General features: G+C 42.6%; 1 protein-coding gene across 1 annotated transcript in view; it reads left to right on the top strand.

Moving 5' to 3' along the window:
• agmo (alkylglycerol monooxygenase) overlaps positions 1-19,427 on the top strand; it is a 48,421-nt gene that overhangs the window by 2,410 nt on the left and 26,584 nt on the right. Inside the window, exons 2-5 of the mRNA XM_080767967.1 lie at positions 771-901; positions 5,706-5,857; positions 16,491-16,594; positions 18,167-18,262. Coding sequence (XP_080624093.1) covers positions 771-901; positions 5,706-5,857; positions 16,491-16,594; positions 18,167-18,262 — 483 coding nt within the window. The remainder of the gene's footprint in view (positions 1-770; positions 902-5,705; positions 5,858-16,490; positions 16,595-18,166; positions 18,263-19,427) is intronic.

Here is a 19,427-nt window from a genome sequence, read left to right as displayed (position 1 = left end):
CTTCCCAGGTGAGATATTTTTAGATATGGCTTGATGACTTTTACGTGGAGGGTAATATATTTTAGTCATTTTAATAATCACTGTACAAGATTAAATCCTGACTCAGTGAAGCCGAGTTATGCTGAGTGGCCATACTTTGCCATACACAATTGATGCCCATGCATGTGTCCTTTAGCTAGAGGATATGCTGAATTGCTGATGATGTCATTCATGACCTTTTGTGACCCTGTTGGTCCATGTTTGACATACCCATGGGGTGGTACTTAAGTTGCTGGGTGAGAAGTAATACTTACTCTGCCGAGGCTGCATGAATCCTTGGGGACCACTAACATGTGACTTTCACGAGTTGTTTCAACACACTGCCATTAAATAAATATAAAGCATCACAAGACATGAAAGATGTGCAGATCCTCTGTTCATAGTCCAAATCAAACATTCAAGCTGAACACAACTGTTAAAGCTAACAGTGAAACTTGAAAGTGTCCTGTTTTCTCTGCGTGTAAAGCCTAAATTATATTCTGTGAATTGCCCATGTTTTATGACAAAAACAATGTAAAAAAAAGTGTGAAATGTTAGTTTTTACTTTATTTTGTCCTTTATTGGGGCTAGCCGATGCATTACAAATTAGTTTTACGGTATGCTTAATTTATACTCCACCGTGCACGTATCGCTTGCTGATAATAGCCGATCTATCTCGACACATTGTGAGCTTGTATAAAAAGTATTAAATCAGGCTTTAACATTGCTGATTCATGGTTGTCTGTTTCCAGGCCACTCCTTTCTTTATTGCCTTGGTTCTGCTAGAGATGGCGGTGGGCTGGCTAAAAAAAGGGGTGCCAGTGGTCACCATCAGCGATGGTCTCACCTCCATATCTGCCGGGATGATCTCCAGACTTCCAGCGTGAGTCTTTCACGTTATTATAATTTTGTATTCTTATGTGTTATGTAAGCACCTACTGTGGGACATAATTTCATCCTTGAGGACAATTGATTGATTGATTGAATACTTTATTAACATATTTAACAGTACGTCAGTACAGCCAAAAAAGCTGTGCTAAAAGGGTGCGTAGCGTTAGTCAGACGTCCCAATAATCCAACATTACTAACCCTACCCTAACCGCATGTGGAAGCCACTGTTGAGTCTTTACCGGCCACGTACAGTACTATTGGTACGTCGGGCCAACACAAAAAGCCCCGGGTGTCTTGTTTACAGTGTGGTACTCAATTCATCAATAAGACATACAATAAATGCATTACATATCGGTAACAACTAGGGATGCACCGAATACCGAATATAGGAAACAGTTGGCAGAAAACCGAATACCGAATATCAGAATATGATTAATATTATATAACTTTTTTCTTGCCATTGCTGTCATGGCCATACCTTAAAGCTACCTGATTTATGGAAAAATAAATGGTTATGGCAAAACTTAATTTAAATAATAATCACTATTATGGGTCCATAAAACATTTATTCAGCTCTTTTGAATACATTAATTGCATACACTATTCGGTGATATATTTTCTGCGGCCGAATATTCGGTGCATCACTAGTAACAACACCAATACACAAAAAGAGTCGTAGGGTGCCAGAAGATACGACTCCCATGAGTTGCCTTCTGTGGAGCTCGCTGAGGGAGTGCGTTATCATACATTATCATACAACGCACAGCTGTGCGTTGTATGATAATGGAGGAGTGGTTAGGGGAGGGGTTAGGGTTATGATGTCACAAAAATTGTGTATTGTGTACAAAAAATATTTTCCAGAAAAAATACTGTAATATTTTATCACATTCTTTATTTAACTACATTGCAAAAGAAGTAGCATTACTTTTGACAGTGCAGAAACATAATATTATTTACTATAGTCCTACTAGACCCCAAGAAATTACATCTGGCCACAAAAGATCACAGGATCTACTGAATGTGAAGGTAGCCTACTGGGGAGAAGCCACACTGTACAGTGTCACAAACTGTCATAGGCTCAATATGTCAGTTTGACACATTCAGTAGATCTCGTGATCTTTTGTGGCCAGATGTAATTTCTTGGGGTCTAGTAGACTACATTAAATAATAATAAAAAGAAATCGCTAGAACATTTAGTAAAATAATACATATTTAGCCCCATGCTCGAATGCCCCCGCCCCCCTATCAAAAACAGCTAAAATCCCTAAAACAAAAGAAAGCAGCAAATGAAACAAAATGAACACTCATCTTTTACTTTCTCTAATAACAACCTAAAACATGAACCTTGGTTGAAAAAAAAAGTAGCTCGAGTTAACATGTAAAAAAAAGCTTTATTTAATGGCATCTTAGGATAGATGTAGATCTATTTGACAGTTCAGAAACATTATTGCCTTCCTTGATGTATTAATGAGCATCAACATCACCTGGGCACAGTCACAGACACATACAGCTCCCCTCTACAGTGCTCTACTACTGAAAGTGACAAATTTCTTTCCAGAAGCACTTTAATATGATGGAATATGATAACAGCTCACATTTCATATCACACACCATAATTCACTAGCCCCCCCCCCCCCCCCCCCCTCCCTAAAAAAAACAAAAAAACATATATATATATTTAGAAAATCGATTTCTTTATTTTATTAAATTGATTCATATCGTACATTATGTGTTACAAAACAGGACACCAAGTGGTTCTATGGCTAGATGAAGGGTTGTAAAAAAAAATGCTGCAATCTGCGTGGCAGAGTATGAAGAGTGGTCTCCCTACTCTTTCATTGAAAGACCCTGGTGTCGGCTAGGACACCTAATGGTTAACAAGTAGCCCTGCCTTAAAGGAGTAGTTCACCCAAAAAATTACTTATCTTCTATCAATTACACGCCCCATGAAGCCTTGAAGTCATGGAGATTCTTTATTTTTTCTCGCATTCCTTAAGCCCTAACCACACCAAAGGGTCACGTTGACCTACATTGACCCTAGTGATTCAACACATGGAATTCAATGGCCCAAACCACACCAGAGACGGTTTTAGCGTTAACTCCTTGCAACCGTTTGGACCCAAGGACCCATGGGGTGACCCTTTGGTGTGGTTAGGGCTTAAGTCAAAAAGTTGATGACTAGCGGGGGGACTTAAGCCCTAACCACACCAAAGAGTCACCATGCAACTCCTTTGGTCCAAACAGTTGCAAGGAGTTAACGCTAAAACCGTCTCGACCCTTTGGTGTGGTTTGGGCCATTGAATTCCATGCATTGAATCACTAGGGACGACGCGTGTCAATGCGTGTCAACGTGCAACAGGACATATCACACGCAGGGACAACACTAAAACCGTCTTGACCCTTTGGTGTGGTTAGAGCTTTAGGTACAGATTCTAGGTGTTACAGGTGCTTATTACATTTCTCTGTCAGGGGACGACATAACATTCTGTACCTCGTAAAAAAATGATGAACTGTGGGCACTATGAATATTCTTTCCGTTTTACGATGCTGCTGCTGATGCTGCTGGTGATGATGATGGTTATTATTAGGCTATTATTAGTCTCTCGAGACAAACTGTGAAGGAAAAGAGGGTGCTGTTTTTCCTTTGTTTTCCCAATGGGTACCCAGATTGGCTATTATACAAGACTTGGGTACAAATTATGGGTGTTACAGGTGCTTAGTTACTATTGTTGCTGTTAAACTATTTTTGAGGAGCGCTAGCCTCTCCTACGCCTGACTTTGTGTGTGGCCTTGTGCCTGTGACGTCATGTGTGTGGGAAGTCTATTGAATTTTTACGGAAGTGGGTGACTTAATCATCATACTGCCCATGATCATCATAATAATGTGTGAGTTTTTAGTCTATTTTAAAATGTAAATGCCATACATTTTAGTTGGACCATTCAAAGTCAATACTTGTTCTGCCAATCCGGTGGGGTTGATTTCTGACATTGTGCACAGCTATAGTCGTACACTAGAGTACGTATTCACTCACTCGAAAACCTCATTTCCTGGAAAAGCAGAGCTGAAGTATTTCAAGAATTCAGAAAAGCGCATACATTTTACATAGAATGTATGGCTATATAGACATGCAGCTCTTGAACTTATGAGTGGCTATGAAATTAAAAGCGCATACAGTAGCAGAGTTTATTCATGAGATGGACATAAAACGACTGTGACCATTAGGATTCTGATAAAAGATCCTTTGATTAATGTATTTTATTGCAAGTTTAACTCATAGATCCTCTTATCTTTGAATTAAAACAAATTATCTATTATCCTTTTAGAGTAGGGTTTGGCTTGGCTTGTCACATGGTGCAGCCAGGGAAAGATGAATGCTACTGGTCCAGATGAAGAAATTACATTCCGTTTGTATAGTAGACTGTTACAGTACTCATTGGTACTGTCTGTTGTTCTTCAAGTATCTTGAGAACCGTCCGTCGGACTGACTTCAAACTCTGCGTTCCCTTCGCCAATGACCTGAAGGAGTGCCGTGCCCGGTGCTAAGTCGGTCGCGTAGTCGATTGTCCAGAATCGCTGATCCGACCAATATGCCCATATAACAGCATATGGAGATCTGGTTGTCCAGAGCCGATCTGGGGGGGTATCCTGGACCTACCGCATCCCTGCTACATTCTCTCTGCCGGGGCGACTGGTACATCAGTATCGACCTGAAGGATGCTTATTTTCATGTGCCGCCACACAGGAAGTTCCTGCGGTGGAAATTGCCCCCCTGCACGCGCACGGTGTCCGCATGGGGTCAGTGACGTGGGTGGCCCTAGGATTATACAAGAAATGGGATTTCTCGTGATAACGAAGGGAGTTTATGAGGTCTCCCATAGAGCAAAAATGCGAAACGCAGTATCATTTCACATGACTGGAGGTCATGGATATTGTAAATAATACAAGTGAGCATTTTTGCTCAGTTACCCTTCTTGCTTGAGGAATCTGCAGAAGGATGCATGGACTCTGCTTTTATCCGGGGAACCCCAGAACCGGGTGCGTCCTACATCATGACGCAGAACCCCAGAACCGGGTGCGTCCTACGTCATGACGCAAAGAACCATTCCATATAATTAATAATAAATGTGAGTGTATGAAGATGTCTTCTGTTCAGCATCAAAGGATGAACGCAATGAATGCTCACTTGTATTATTTACATAACAGTTTAGCTGCGATTGGTCCAGCGGTGCCAGAGATTAGCTGCTCGCAGACGGACTGACACACACACACACACACACAGGCACGCGCACATACACACACACACGGACACGGACGGATGGACAAACCGGCAAAGCAAAACATAAAAAAGCCTTCGGCCTGGGTGCAGACAATAATAAACAGGCAGCATGGGCAGTACATAAATGACAATGCAACATAACTCATCGGGTTAAACATTGTGAAACATAACATTTTCCATCTTGTAACTTCCTCAGGTTGCTGGTGCGAGGTCTAGAGCTGACCATGTACATCTACGTATGGAACCATAACATTCTCCATATTGTAACTTCCTCAGGTTGCTGGTGCGAGGTCTTGAGCTGACCAGTTACATTAAACATTGTGAAACGTAACATTTTCCATATTGTGACTTCCTCAGGTTGCTGGTGCGAGGTCTAGAGCTGACCAGTTACATCTATGTATGGAACCATATTGTAACTCCATATTGTAACTTCCTCAGGTTGCTGGTGCGAGGTCTTGAGCTGACCAGTTACATCTATGTATGGAACCATATTGTAACTCCATATTGTAACTTCCTCAGGTTGCTGGTGCGAGGTCTGGAGCTGACCAGTTACATCTATGTATGGAACCATTATCATCTGTTTGAGCTGCCGTGGGACTCTGCCTGGACCTGGTGGTTCACCTTCCTGGGCGTGGACTTCTGCTACTACTGGGTGCACCGCTTTGCTCACGGTACGAACCAAAAGTCTGCCCTAACCCTGACCTGAGATCAGATTCTTATAATGTCTTCTACATCCTGACAGTTTTCCATTCTGACCTGAGATCAGATTCTATAAATGTCTTCTACATCCTGACAGTTTTCTGAAAAAGCTATGTTTCTATGGGCCGATTCATACTCCTATTTTAGAGCCGAATAAAAGTCGTTTCGGCGCTGTAGAGCCTACAATTTGACGTCATTTGAGGTTCGGGGGGGCGGGTACCGTCCTAAAGTCGGCTCTTCGGTGCTACTGAAAATTTCTGACGAGCCGAAATCATTTCGGCACTACAGCGCCGAAATGGGAGTATGTATCGGCCCTATGTCAGTCGCTCTTCGATTTTTCAAAAATAGCAGACCTACAAGCTTGTAGATCTGCTATTTTTCAATAGCTAAAGCATAACATAATGCTAACACCAAAAGGGGTTCCCGCCCAAAATGGGTTAAAGTCCATGGATCAGCCATTCTCTTTTCTTCTATATTGTGTATGTTAGCTGCAAGATTAAGAAAGAGGGGAATGTTTATTTTTTTATTATTATTGTTTGTATATATTTATCATCATCATGGAGATGGAATAATGATGATATTCAAGATTATATCTTGATAATTGCAAGATTAAAATGTTATTGTTTATTCTAAATTAAAAATATATAGTGTCACGGGTCAGCATATAGAATTAAAAATCTCAGATCTACATGCGTACAATGCGTTGTGAGCTTGTAGATCAGCTATTTTCATCATTCTTCGTACGACAAAGTATATATAGGACCGTTGACCCAAGTGGTTAACAAAAATATATCAAATAAAAACTACAAAGAGCCGATGATAAATGATTGTGAAACATTGACTTAGTTGCCGTCCCCACAGGGAGGAACTGTGAAGATAGTACACACTGTGAAGATAGTACACATCATGTTTTTCTGGATGTTGAGGAGGAAGCAATTATTTGTGAGTTACGTCCAGCTGGTTCTGAACATTGCAGATGTGAGAGGCTATGGTCTCCAGAGTGCTGTAGTCCAACATGGGGCTTTCAGAGCAACATGCTGTAAATAGTGATATCTCAAAAGCACCAGGTTCCTGGATCTTCACCAAACGGTGCTGGGGACTATATATCTGCACTGCTGTCATAGTACTAGTTTTAAATCTTTAAAGACCTAGACCTTAAGTTCTGCTTCTTCTAGTATGCCTTTGAAGTTTGAACCCATTGGTTGGTTTGTTGATCAGTGTGCCATATGCCACATTGTTTGTGTGGTGGATTGGTGATTATTTGTGTCGTGGACACGTGGGCATATGAAATGGTTCAACGTGTGCCGCCACTGTGTTGATATTTGATGTTGGGTAAACAGAAGCTGTGCTTTTAAAGGTTCCTGGCCAAACGTATTGTGTGACAGAAAATGGCCCAACATACCCTAGACTCTGCCAGCCTTGTTTGAGAGTTCATTGCTCAAAAGCTGTCCTTTCTCTGGCCATAAAGATAAAACACGTAAACAAACTTCCTGACAGGCAATCTGTTAAGGAGCATTTGTTGATGTTTAACAGGGTTGATGTACAACCTTGCTATCTGCTAAGTGTGTCTATCACAATAGGTTACTGGACATACAGTATACTGTAGATAGAACGTCTGTATTTAACCCTATTCCATCTACAATACAAGCATCTCTTGAATAATATTTACTGGATACTGAAGTAATTGTAATCATCTCCTATCATTAGTGTGCAATCTGCACATATTTTTTCAATGTCTGATGATTCTGAAGGAACGATTTGTTCGGTTGGAGTTCTTGTATTTTTGAAGTGTGGTATTTTTATGTCTCAAAAAATGTTCCACTTACTTTCATTTCCTCCTCCGAACCGTTGGGGTTGTTATTATGGAACATTGTGGGGTCATAGATAATTGTCTGGTGCTGGGTGACCGCAGTGCTTGCTGAGGATATAAGCTTTTCCCTTGTTACTCAAGAGAACCAGCCCTTTCTGACCACAGGTTAGGGCTGGCACAGTCTTTAGTTCTCACTCTGGTCAGGTGAGGTCATCTCAGTCAACCAGGTTTTGACCTCTGCCTCATTTCAAGGTACAGTAAGGCTCGACCAAGCCATTGTATTACAGAGGCATTTTGTTTGAATAGTCAAAGACAGAAGGGTTGAGGACATGTTTTGGTTATGTACAGTAATATCCTTGAACATAAAGAGTACAATTAAAGTTCATCATTCTGTTGGGACTCGGTCCTTGTTTTACAAGGTCCAAGTTATTGCGCTTTCATCGCAAAGAACACATTTACAATCTAACCCGATTTCTGCTTCAATGGACCATGGGAAAAATGCATCCATAATCCTATTGTATCAAAACATATGAACTATAAATCTCAATATTTCATAAAAAATCACAATAGAAAGCTGCACAAAATGTGCTAGTGACATCCTCCATTGGGAAATATGAACCCTTATTAGCTGCACTGTAAAATATCATTTTCAATTTAAACTGTTTTATGGCCCTTTTTTCATACTTTCCTCATGTCTTCCGCTTGAAAGGACTCTTCCCACCAAATTGAATGGAAAGTGCTTTGAAACAGCGGTCAGTCATATCTGCTGATGCCATCTTTCTTTCCTCTTAGAAGCCACTCCTGTCTTTGCAGTAAAATCAGATTAAAAGACAATGGTCTTTTTAGTACTGAATTTTCTACTCAGTTTTGAACTTCTGTGACATATAGTATAATGCTAAGCTTAAACTATACGGCTGTACAACTAAATGTTGATCAGGATTGCTCTTCACTGGAAGCATGAGGTCAGTCTGCTGCCCCCCCCCCATGTTGGCAGAGGAAGTGTAGCGCCCAGGATTACATTAGATAATTGACACTGGATGAAATAAAATGGGTTGCCAAATCGTGGGATAAAAATTATAAAAAAAAGGAAGCTTAATTTACAGTCAACTGAGTATACTTTATTTCTTATTTGGGTCACATTTTGGTCCTTAATTTATATGGACAAAATTCTAAATATTTGAATAACCAGTAGCTATAGCTCTTTTATTTAAACTAATCTATCAAATAATTTGCGTAATTGTGTCCAGAATTTATGGACGAAATTTGAGTATGGAATGCGTCCGCACGTATTACACGCTGTGATTGGCTGGAAGGTGTGTCATTCTGCGCTGCGATTGGCTGAGCATCGCACAAGGGGTGTGCTACAGGGGACACCCATTATATACAAGTGGCAGATAGAGGGGGGGGGGGACAGAAGGGGGGAGAGGGAAGCAGAGAGAGAGAATATGTACTAGTACTGTCAATACTATAGGTTGGATGTCGGGAACGTCCATTTATACTGCTATGCGGCACTAATGTTATGCAAAGCTCAGCCAATCAGTTAAGCCGTTGGGTTGGGTTAGCCAATCAGGCACGTATACTGTTTTAGCGGGCCAAATGTGATGTGTCGCTTCGCCAATCCATGAAACCGACGGTTTGGGTTCTGGAAATCAAAGAAGCCGATGCATACAATCTTCCGAACACACCTCTTTCATAGATATTTGTGAATTTTCAGTGCTTGGAAATCGTTGTTCAGTCCACATGGTCAGTCCACCTAATCAACAGACAGACAAACTGGCAGACAGACAGACAGACACACACACACACACACACACACACACACGCCATAAAATATTGTATATTGATCGTCACGCTAGGTCACCTTACAAAACATGTATTTGTTTTTCTATAAATAGCCACTGCATGGCTTTTGGTCTAGAAAGATATGCTAATAATGGAGGCACACGCTCCATTTACAGTACCTATAGTGTAATTAAATAACCCTGGGAAATGAGTAGTTACACCTGTACCTGAAAAAGAGTGATTCTGGCCCAAATTGCTGATAAGTACACTACACTACTTTTTCAACAAATAGACAGTCTATATATGTTCCAAACAATTCAGTTCTAAACAGCCTGCAGCCAGATGGTTTTGGGTAAGTCCGAGGTGGACGTTTCTGATGCGGCTATGTTGTTGACAGCCCTGGTGATTCTGTTTATTCTAACCTCGTATCACAAGTCCCACTAATAGCAGCTCTGCTCTTTAAAGGACGTCTATATCTAGCCGTTCAGGCCCAAAGCCATTAATCAGTCAGTCTGTAGTCCCGTACATTGATTATATGTGAGGTAATGGAATTATGCTGAAGCTGTCTCACCACATTCTCTGCTGTCGTACGGTACCGCCGTGGCTAACATGCATCCGAGTCACCGGTCATACTGAGGCTTGTTTACTGTCTTATCAAATGCTGCTCTTGCAGTGTGATTTGTATGCTTTAAGCTTAATAAGGGTACTGTAATAGGAAATGGTGGCCGTGGTTAAAATGGCACCGTTAAGTCATACGCAGTCAGGAGTAAGGTTGATTACGCCATATTGTCACTGCCGAAGTGTCAATTGTAGTTTTCAAAGATGATGAATCAATGGAAATCATGGAAACTGTGTGGCTAATAACAGAAGCTGAATGATGTACAGAGTAAAGTGTAATGTGTTCAGCCGCAGGGGGTGCTTATCTTTGGTCCGACGTACTAATAATCTGACACACCCTACCCCAAACCCTAACGGAAGCCACGGGTGAGTCTTAAGCCCTAACCACACCAAAGGGTCAAGACGGTTATAGCGTTGTCCCTGCGGTCATATGTCTTGTTGCACGTTGACCCACGTTGACCCACTTTGACCCTAGTGATTCAACGCATGGAATTCAATGGCCCATACCACACCAAAGGGTCAAGACTGTTTTAGCGTTAACTCCTTGCAACTGTTTGGTGTTAGGGCTTTAACCGGCCACGCATGTGTCTTAACCGGCCACGCATGTTTCTTAACTGGCCACGCATGTGTCTTAACCGGCAATGCATGTTCAGGAGCTAAGGGTGAGTCTTAACCGGCCACGCATGTGTCTTAACCAGCCATGCATGTACTGTATCTTAACCGACAACGCATGTCAGGAGCTAAGGGTTGAGTCTTAACCCGGCCACGCATGTGTCTTAAACTGCAACGCATGTCAGGAGCTAAGGGTTGAGTCTTAACCCGGCCACGCATGTGTCTTAAACTGCAACGCATGTCAGGAGCTAAGGGTTGAGTCTTAACCGGCCACGCATGTGTCTTAACCGGTCACGTATGTCGGACTGTTGGGAACGTCGGACTAACGTATGCCCCCCAGCGGCAGGTAGTAGAACACAGAATGTTAGCACAGTGCATGACAACAGTGAAATCAGTCACGGCCTGTTCTTATCTTATGAACAGGAAAGGGTAAAGGCCAAAACAAATTAAGAAAGGAAATGTGGGACATGGCCTCAAGTGCCTTGAACTTTAACATTCAGATTAGATATGAAGGTAAAATTCGACTCATCTCAGTTTTACTTTCCTATTATATAATATTTATATCTGCTGTGTGTGTGTGTGTGTGTGTGTGTGTGTGTGTGTGTGTGTGTGTGTGTGTGTGTGTGTGGTGTGCATGCGCAAGCACGCATGTGTGTTGCTGGATTGCTGCTCTACTGTTTTCATATTTACCTACCGCATGTGTTTCATACTCATGCATATATCCGATCTCGCCCATCCTTATCCGTGCACCAGTCCTCTAGTCTGTAGCATCTGTTTGGCTATAGTCCACTCCACACCCCCTCCCACTCCTCCAGCCGTGCAGACAGTTGTTAAGACAAACAGATGTGCTCAGTACTCCTCTGCTCTCCTCTCCTCTCTGCTCCCCTCCTCTCTAGTCTGTGTGCGTCCCTTGAGGAGACACCGCCGATGTGGATGTTATTGTTTAAAAAGAGGAGCTCCTCCTGTCTGTGTGGCAGGGCGGGGGTTAACCTCCCCCCGGGAGGCCACGTCTCCATAAATCTTTGCCCTGACTGCATGTTCCTGATCCGGCACAAGTTAGGAGAGAATCCCCCCCCCCCCTCCCCAATGCCGTCTGTTGGAGGGGATATGGGGGCTCTCCCTCGCTGCACTACGAGAGACCCACAAAACACTTCAGGGGATCCAGAGATAACATCAACAGTGGCCTGCAGGTCACCGTGCTCTTGCACACTCTGTCTCGTGTACTGTGTGTATGTGGGATTTTATATGCACCCAAACTTGTATTATCCGCACCTGTGCGCGGCCGTCCGTATCTCTGCAGCGCTGTCTGTGTGAGTTCAGGCCACAGCTTGTGTACACTGACTTACAGCTTGACAAAGTGAGTGCTGATAAGGAGTATCTCAGCGACACCATCAGGCAGCTGAGCTCAGCAGCAGTCTGCTGCCCTCATGTGCTCTGGCAGCATCACAGAGACAGACACACTTCCCCATGTTGACAGACAAAGCAATTTCCACTGCTGACAACTGCTGAGTGATGACACAGTCTGATTGGAGGAGGCGTGTGAATGAACATGGTTGTCCCTCCTATTCCATAAACACAATGTGTAGTGTAGTGTACCATAACATACAAATGCACTGAATGTGCATTATCTGTGCTATATGGTTTTGAATGGAACAGAATAAAATAACAGATCATCAAAAAAAATGTCATTGGAATAAACAATCAAATATAATTTAGTATATATTTTATATTTTTATTTAGTGGTGCAGCCACTCCATTGCGTAGCTATGTGTGTCTGTATGTGTACAGTGTACGATATATATGTACGTGTATGTGTGCGTACGTTCCGGGACCCCCCCGCCCCCGGGGACCCCCATATGGTAACTTTGTCATTTCTGGAAGTTCCGGGGACCCCCAGACGGAATTGCACCACTCGGTTCACACGGGTGTGATTTTCTTTAAAGGTTTTCTGACCTCAATTGCACGAAAGAAAACCTGAACATTCAGTGGAATTTCTGTGGTCTGGGGTTTTCTGAATAATTAGGCTCAAACAAGTGCTCGGATCTGCCTGTGGACACTGACGTAAGGGTCCACAAATCCCGCCCCCTCTTCTGCCCCTCCCCTCCCCACCCGATGACCTTGATTGACAGGCAAAGCGCCATCTGTTGGCTAAAATAAGGCCTTTTTCCATTGCATCTGAAGAAGCTTTAGAACCAGAGAGAAAAACACCTGGCATGTCATACTGGAGTGAATTTGTCTGTTAAAACCTTTTAATGCACTTTTGAAGGACCATGGACATTATTGTAAAAATAATGTCATTATACCTTGAAGAATATAGAATACACTTACCGGTAATACAATGATTATGAAATGGGAGTTAATATTCGAATAGGTGCTTTACCTCACCCGTGGCAGCTTTTAACACACTGTTAGCGAGAGCCGTAAGTGGGCCTGACCGGGGTTACAGTGTGTTTGGTTTACTGTGTGTGACTGAGCTGTGTGGACAGCATGGAGCACGGCAGTGGCAGAGGGGAGGGAGCCGGCCCACAGAGAGAGCACACAGCCCAGCCCCATTGTGTTTGGGTTGGCACCCCATCCAAGCGCCCTCCAATCCAAACACTGGAAAGCTGTTCACAGCCCATTACCCACATGACTGACATGGCATCCCACCACTCACAACAGGGACTGTGCTTGTTAATGCCAGGGTTTGTCACAGAGGGTGCTGATTTCAACGTTTGATTGATATTGCTGTAAAACGGTTTCATAAGGCAGGTATTTGAAAGGGTTGAGTGGTTAAAGAGAGTCATTCAGCGTTCTTTCTACAATCTAATGGAGGTGTGTGTGTTTTTACCACTCATACCTGTTTATTGACACTGTTAGCCAATGCTTTACTTGATATAGCCATTGCCACTTATCACTGGTTCCCATTAACCTTCAATTTATGGCGTTCAATAGGACGTTGTTGTAATTTTATGACATATGTTATGTAAGCACTGTGTTTGGCAGGTTTCAGCATGGACAAACAGTTAAACACTAACTCTCACATGATTTCTCTCTACATATCACATGACCCGCATGACTGGTGATTATGAATTATAGGAGGCATACATTATTTGATTGAAGATCTTCATTCAAGATCATACAGTATTACATCAGCTTGCGTTGTCTATCTGTCTGTGTCTGTGACATAACTGTTATTTCAAACTAACAAGTTCTGCTCACATTGGCATCATTGTCCCCATTATTCCTGAGAAATCAATCGCAGATCGGCCCCACTAGAGGCCAGACCTCAGTCCTCAGTGCCTTCTGCTCTTGTTGGGAAAGTGGGCTCTGTGGCATTGGTTCTCATCATTAACAGGGCTTCCCTCCTGAATAGGCCTTGCCAAACTATGCAGTGTCCCGTCGAGCACAGAGATGAGGACATGGGCTTGCAGTGAAGCCTAGCGGTTCCTACTTCCTATCAATGACAACGAGCATCAATCTTTTCCCCACCCGCCCCCCCCCCCCCCCCCCCAGCCCGGGACTCCACCATGCAGGAGTCCAGTGAGGAGGGGGGGGGTGAGAAAAAGATTCAGGCTGTTGGAATTAAACAAAGGCTAGATTATACTCTCTCTGTGTGTACAGTATCTATGTATCTTAGCAAGAGAGTTTGTTTCAAACCCACTTGAACTCGCTAACAGAATAAAGCCACCAGGAGGCCGCTTTTTGCAAAACACTTTTTTTTTTTTTTTACAGTACATACCTACAGATTTTGTCCAAACATCACGCAAATTTGTACGAAGTCTCTCTATAGCCATTCAACGAAACGGGTCTTTCAGATTGGCTAAGATTGGCTTCCAAAGTTCGCAGGAGTGCTCCATTTCAAACAAAATGCCGCAAATCATGAACACATTGTGTGATTTCCGTGAAATTTTGCATGCACATTCCCCCCCCCCCCCCCCCCCGAGACTATATCCAAGGCTTGACAAATTCCACGTCCTCGCAAGGCTCCATGATTGGAAATGGTTGACCATGCTCTGCCGGCTGACGGCCGTTATAATTAGGGTCAGATTGTAACGCCGCTCTCTTCACAGGCACGTAATATGCACACCTTCAAACTCACTTTCTTTGTGGCGTGTTTGTTCAGGTGGCGTAGTCTCGAACCATTGGGTTTTATGGTAGTGTGTCTCAATAGAATTCACAAGTTTATTAAACAGTGAAAGAGGCATATGCATATTGTTCAAGACGTGTCTTTTGAATGATCTCTCAAAATAGAATGGAGTTGTCCCAGAGAGAGAGAGAGAGAGTGCGTGCGTGCATGTGTGCATGTCTTTGTGAATGTGCTTCAGGCCATGACATTACTGTACTTCCTTTCATCTACTAAACCTGTTGATCCCATGCCTTGGTACAGTGATGTAAATAGGTTTTCAATGTAATGAGTCCCAGGATGCAGGGTTGGTCTTTTAGATGAGTCCCACTTCAACGACGTTATAGGAGTCATATTTTGCCATTTTTACAAATTGCAGCATTTAACTCCCATTTCATTTTATATGGTTATAATGTGGTTATATTTATGTAGAAAACGGAAAAATAAATGATTATTATAACTAAATCTAGCAAAATATTGCGATTTTCTTTTTACATGTATTATTTTTACTGTACATGCTGAGTACAGTAGTGTATCCCGTGGATGCAGAGGTAGTTGCTTTATTGCGTCCCTTAACTATAAACTGCGTTTTGGGATGCAAAATGCACCCTATTTTAATAAATGTTTATCTAGTACATTTTACTTGGGTTAAATTATTTTATTATCATCCATTGCGTAATCACACATCAAGCCTGCTAGATGGAACTTTAACCCAATTTAATAAACTTCAACTGCTTTTATTGAAATGTATACATTACTATAGATAGCCTATATGAGTCTTTGCGGTCCCGCAATATCTGAAGGTTACTGCACTCTCATGTATGGCCAAAGGAGCCAACGTGTCTGGTAGGTGCCAAAACGCACACGCTAGACAGGGTGGTCCGGAAAAGGGCCGGAGATCCAGTGAAACTTTACAAGCATGTTCCTTTTGAATGTTAAAATGAAGTGTAACACTGATATTAATGTAGCAAGTATCACAACACAGCAGAGGAATGTAAACTGGAGCACTGGGAGCTCAGGCTGGACTTTAACCAGCTGCAGCCCTTATACCCCTGCTGTCATAATATGCCTAGTGTCGTCGTCCCCCCCACCCCCACCAATGGCCAGCCAGGCTAATGCCTAATTTATACTCTGTCGTATGACAGTGCCCCACACTGAATATAGCCGATATACAATCTCACAACATGTCACGATGTGACGTGACGTGAGTTTGTAGATTGTCTAAGTTTTGGCACGGAACACTGCCGTACAACGAAGTATACTGTATGTAACTGGCTTAAGCATTAGCTTTTCATCAAGACTGTACTAGCAGGACCACAATGACTCCTTCTGTGGATGGAGGTGTCTGGTTACTCATCCGGGGGTTAATTTTCTGAGATAAATCACTTGTCGCGCTGATGCAGAGGCAGCTGGATGTGTGCGGAGCAAGTGCTTGAACGATTGTGTGGAAAGTTGTGTGCCTGCTGTTTGCTCTTAATGAGAGACTGTATGTATTACTCATAGGTGATAGCCTCATGAATTTAAAGTTTTCTTTGGGCACTTGGGAGTGTGGTGATTTAAGTTGTGTCTTTCTCTCTGTCTCTTACTTTCTGCGTGCGTGCGTGCGTGCGTGCATGCGTGCGTGTGTGTGTGTGTGTGTGTGTGTGTGTGTGTGTGTGTGTGTGTGTTCATTTCTCAGAGGTGGCCCTCCTGTGGGCAGCCCACCAGGTACACCACAGTTCAGAGTACTTCAACCTCCCCACTGCTCTCAGACAGTCTCTCGCCCAGCAGCTTTCATCATGGGTAAGGATTCCGCTCCAAACTGTAACGGTTGGTATAGTTACAGGCCAAGAGGGCTTGATAGCACGACTCTTATTAAAAAAGTGTTTACTTGCAGAGGATCAGTACAGAGGATCAGTACACACAGTGTAGTCAGTCAATCGATATGCAGAAGGAGAAGATGAAGGAAAGGTTCAGGTAAACGAAACAAAATGAAGCAGAGATTAAAAAAAAAAAATCACACGTGTGAAGTGAGGGGCGCTCTTATCATCATACATTCTGGCCAATCACAATTTGCATCCTTACTTTTCCGTCTTCACTTTTCTGCCCTCACTTTTATCTTATGTACTTTGCTCAGCCAATCAAATAATCGCTATGGGGTGATCAGCCAAAAACAAGCCAATGTTTGTGTTTACACAAACTCGGAAAGCTGGGCATAGGTGGTATAGCGCCCCTCCAAAACACAAAATTAATATAGGTAAATAATTCGGGGCCTGCAACATGACTGAGGAACACGTTCCACTTCGAATCATATTTATCTAACTGATTATTCATCTTAAAAGATAACTTCTCCAAAGCAGCCACGGTACCAAGCTGAGTGAACCATACATGTGCTGGAGGCAAATCCTCAGACTTCCATTCCTTAACAATGATTTTCCTGCCCACCATTAATGCTGTATGAATCCAGTCAGCTAGAGGTGCGGGGAGATGTTTTAATGGCGATGGATCACCCAGAATAAACAGAGCAGGTGTATAAGGGATATCCTGGTTTGTGATTTGCATTATATTCTCATGAATAGCACACCATAGAGTCTGTAGTTGTACCCTAGGGCAGTGGTTCCCAAAGTGGGGTCCGGGGACCCCCAGGGGTACCTGAGGGAGTTCCAGGGGGGACCCATCTATTTTGTTCATGTTCATAAAGTGCTAAAGTGTTTAAAGCAGTGGTTCCCAAACTTTTTCATGTCAAGGACCCCCAAATTGACACTACTTAGCCCGTGGACCCCCATTTGAAAAGATATGCCAGGGACCCCCATAAGAGAAGACGTACACATTTAGACGTCTACATTTAGACGTCTATTTATTTGTTATCCGTGTTGCGAGGATGAGGGGGTACCTGGAAAAATATCTACCCCAAAAGGGGTACCTGGTCCAAAAAAGTTTGGGAACCCCTGCCCTAGGGCACTCCCACAATACATGAATAAGTGTACCGGGGTCCTCACCACACCTCCAGCAAACCGGACTCTCTCTGAGCTTAGCCTTGAACAATCTTGTCAGAGTCCAGTAGACGCTTAAATGCTCATTGATAGGATATTGTATTTAGGTCCTTCTGATGGTACCTTCTACTTACAATGTTATTTTTTGAGAATGACATTATGTAGGACATATAGTTAAACTCCTGGTCCATTACCATTAAGTAAGGGGCTTTTAATTAACACATTGCACCTATCTCTGTATTTTAATTAGCTATGTGTTTTATTGTTCCTTTATTTTGATATTATTTAAAAACAATTATTCACTGTACAGTGGTCAATTGTGCTTCATGAATGAAGTTGGATTGGATTGATTGGATTAACAATGACGTCCTGCTCTTCTTAGGTCTTCTATCTGCCTTTGGCTCTTGCTGTGCCTCCGTCTGTCTTCGCTGTCCACGTCCAATTCAACCTGCTCTACCAGTTCTGGATCCACACAGAGGTAAACACACAGGGTCCACCCACAAAGATTCAATTCTGTTTTCAGCGGTTTTGGGTGAAAGTCCCTCAGAAGGAGGTTATGAAAAGACTTAACGTCCAAAATATTTTTGAGATGTCATGGAAGTTTATTCATGAGCACATACTGTATGAGGTTTGTTAAAAGTGAAGCATGGCTGCTTGTTGTAGGCCTATGTTCCCCTGGGGGAAACATTAACCTCAAAAACACATTTCCTGATTGCAGCAGTCCCAAGAGAAAGTTGTGGCTTGCCAAAACAAGTCTTTCAACATCAGCTATTAAAGAGCAACAAATAAAGTACACTTTTAATAAAAAGAAAAACATAGAACATGGAAACAATATTGACCATGACAAGCAACATTTTTTATTTTATACACACACTCCCTGGATGCCAAAGATGAACCTCTGCCCCAAACTTTCCAGAACGGCCTGTTATAGCGCCACCATGGGGGCGACTTTTGGAAAACATTTTCTTTTGCTATTACTCCTCCAGATTCTGTCCAAAAATCCCGCAAATCGTTACACACTATCTCTATAGTCTTGTGTTTAAGACGGATCTGTCCGATATTTCATATTCCATCCTAATTGGCTAACATTGGCTTTCAAAGTTTGCAGGATTGGCCTGTTTTGAACAAAAAGCCTCAAATCATGAACGCAGCGTGCAATTTACGTGAAATTTACGTGAAATCTTTCACGGACTTTCCTACTGAGGAATATATCCCACCCTTTTCACATTGGCCTGTTATAGCACCACCAACAGGTGGATTTTTGCAAAACACATTTTTGGAACAAAATGATTCAAATCATTCAACCCATCCAAGGCGTAAGAAGAAATGGCACCCCTTTCACATTGGCCTATTATAGCGCCACCAGGAGGCTACAACCTGATCTGCCCTGGTGGAGACCTGTGCCCCGAGGCGAGGGCACTTTATCTAATTATTATTATTATTATTATTATTATTATTGCGACCGAAGGTAGCAGTTAACTTTGGAATCGCGCATTTCACTGCTATGTTTGATGTTGCCCCCAGAATAGACATACAACAATCAACTATTATTTAGGCTAGTATTTATGCTGCATGAATTATACATTTCCATATATATTTTTTGTGAGTAGTCAAAAGGATATTGTGGCTGAGCATAAATTGGG

This window comes from Protomyctophum bolini, assembly GCF_963924005.1.
Source record: "Protomyctophum bolini genome assembly, chromosome: 7".
Lineage (NCBI taxonomy): Eukaryota > Metazoa > Chordata > Actinopteri > Myctophiformes > Myctophidae > Protomyctophum > Protomyctophum bolini.
Note: the sequence above shows the minus strand (reverse complement) of the source record. Positions and strands in the feature narration are given on the sequence as shown.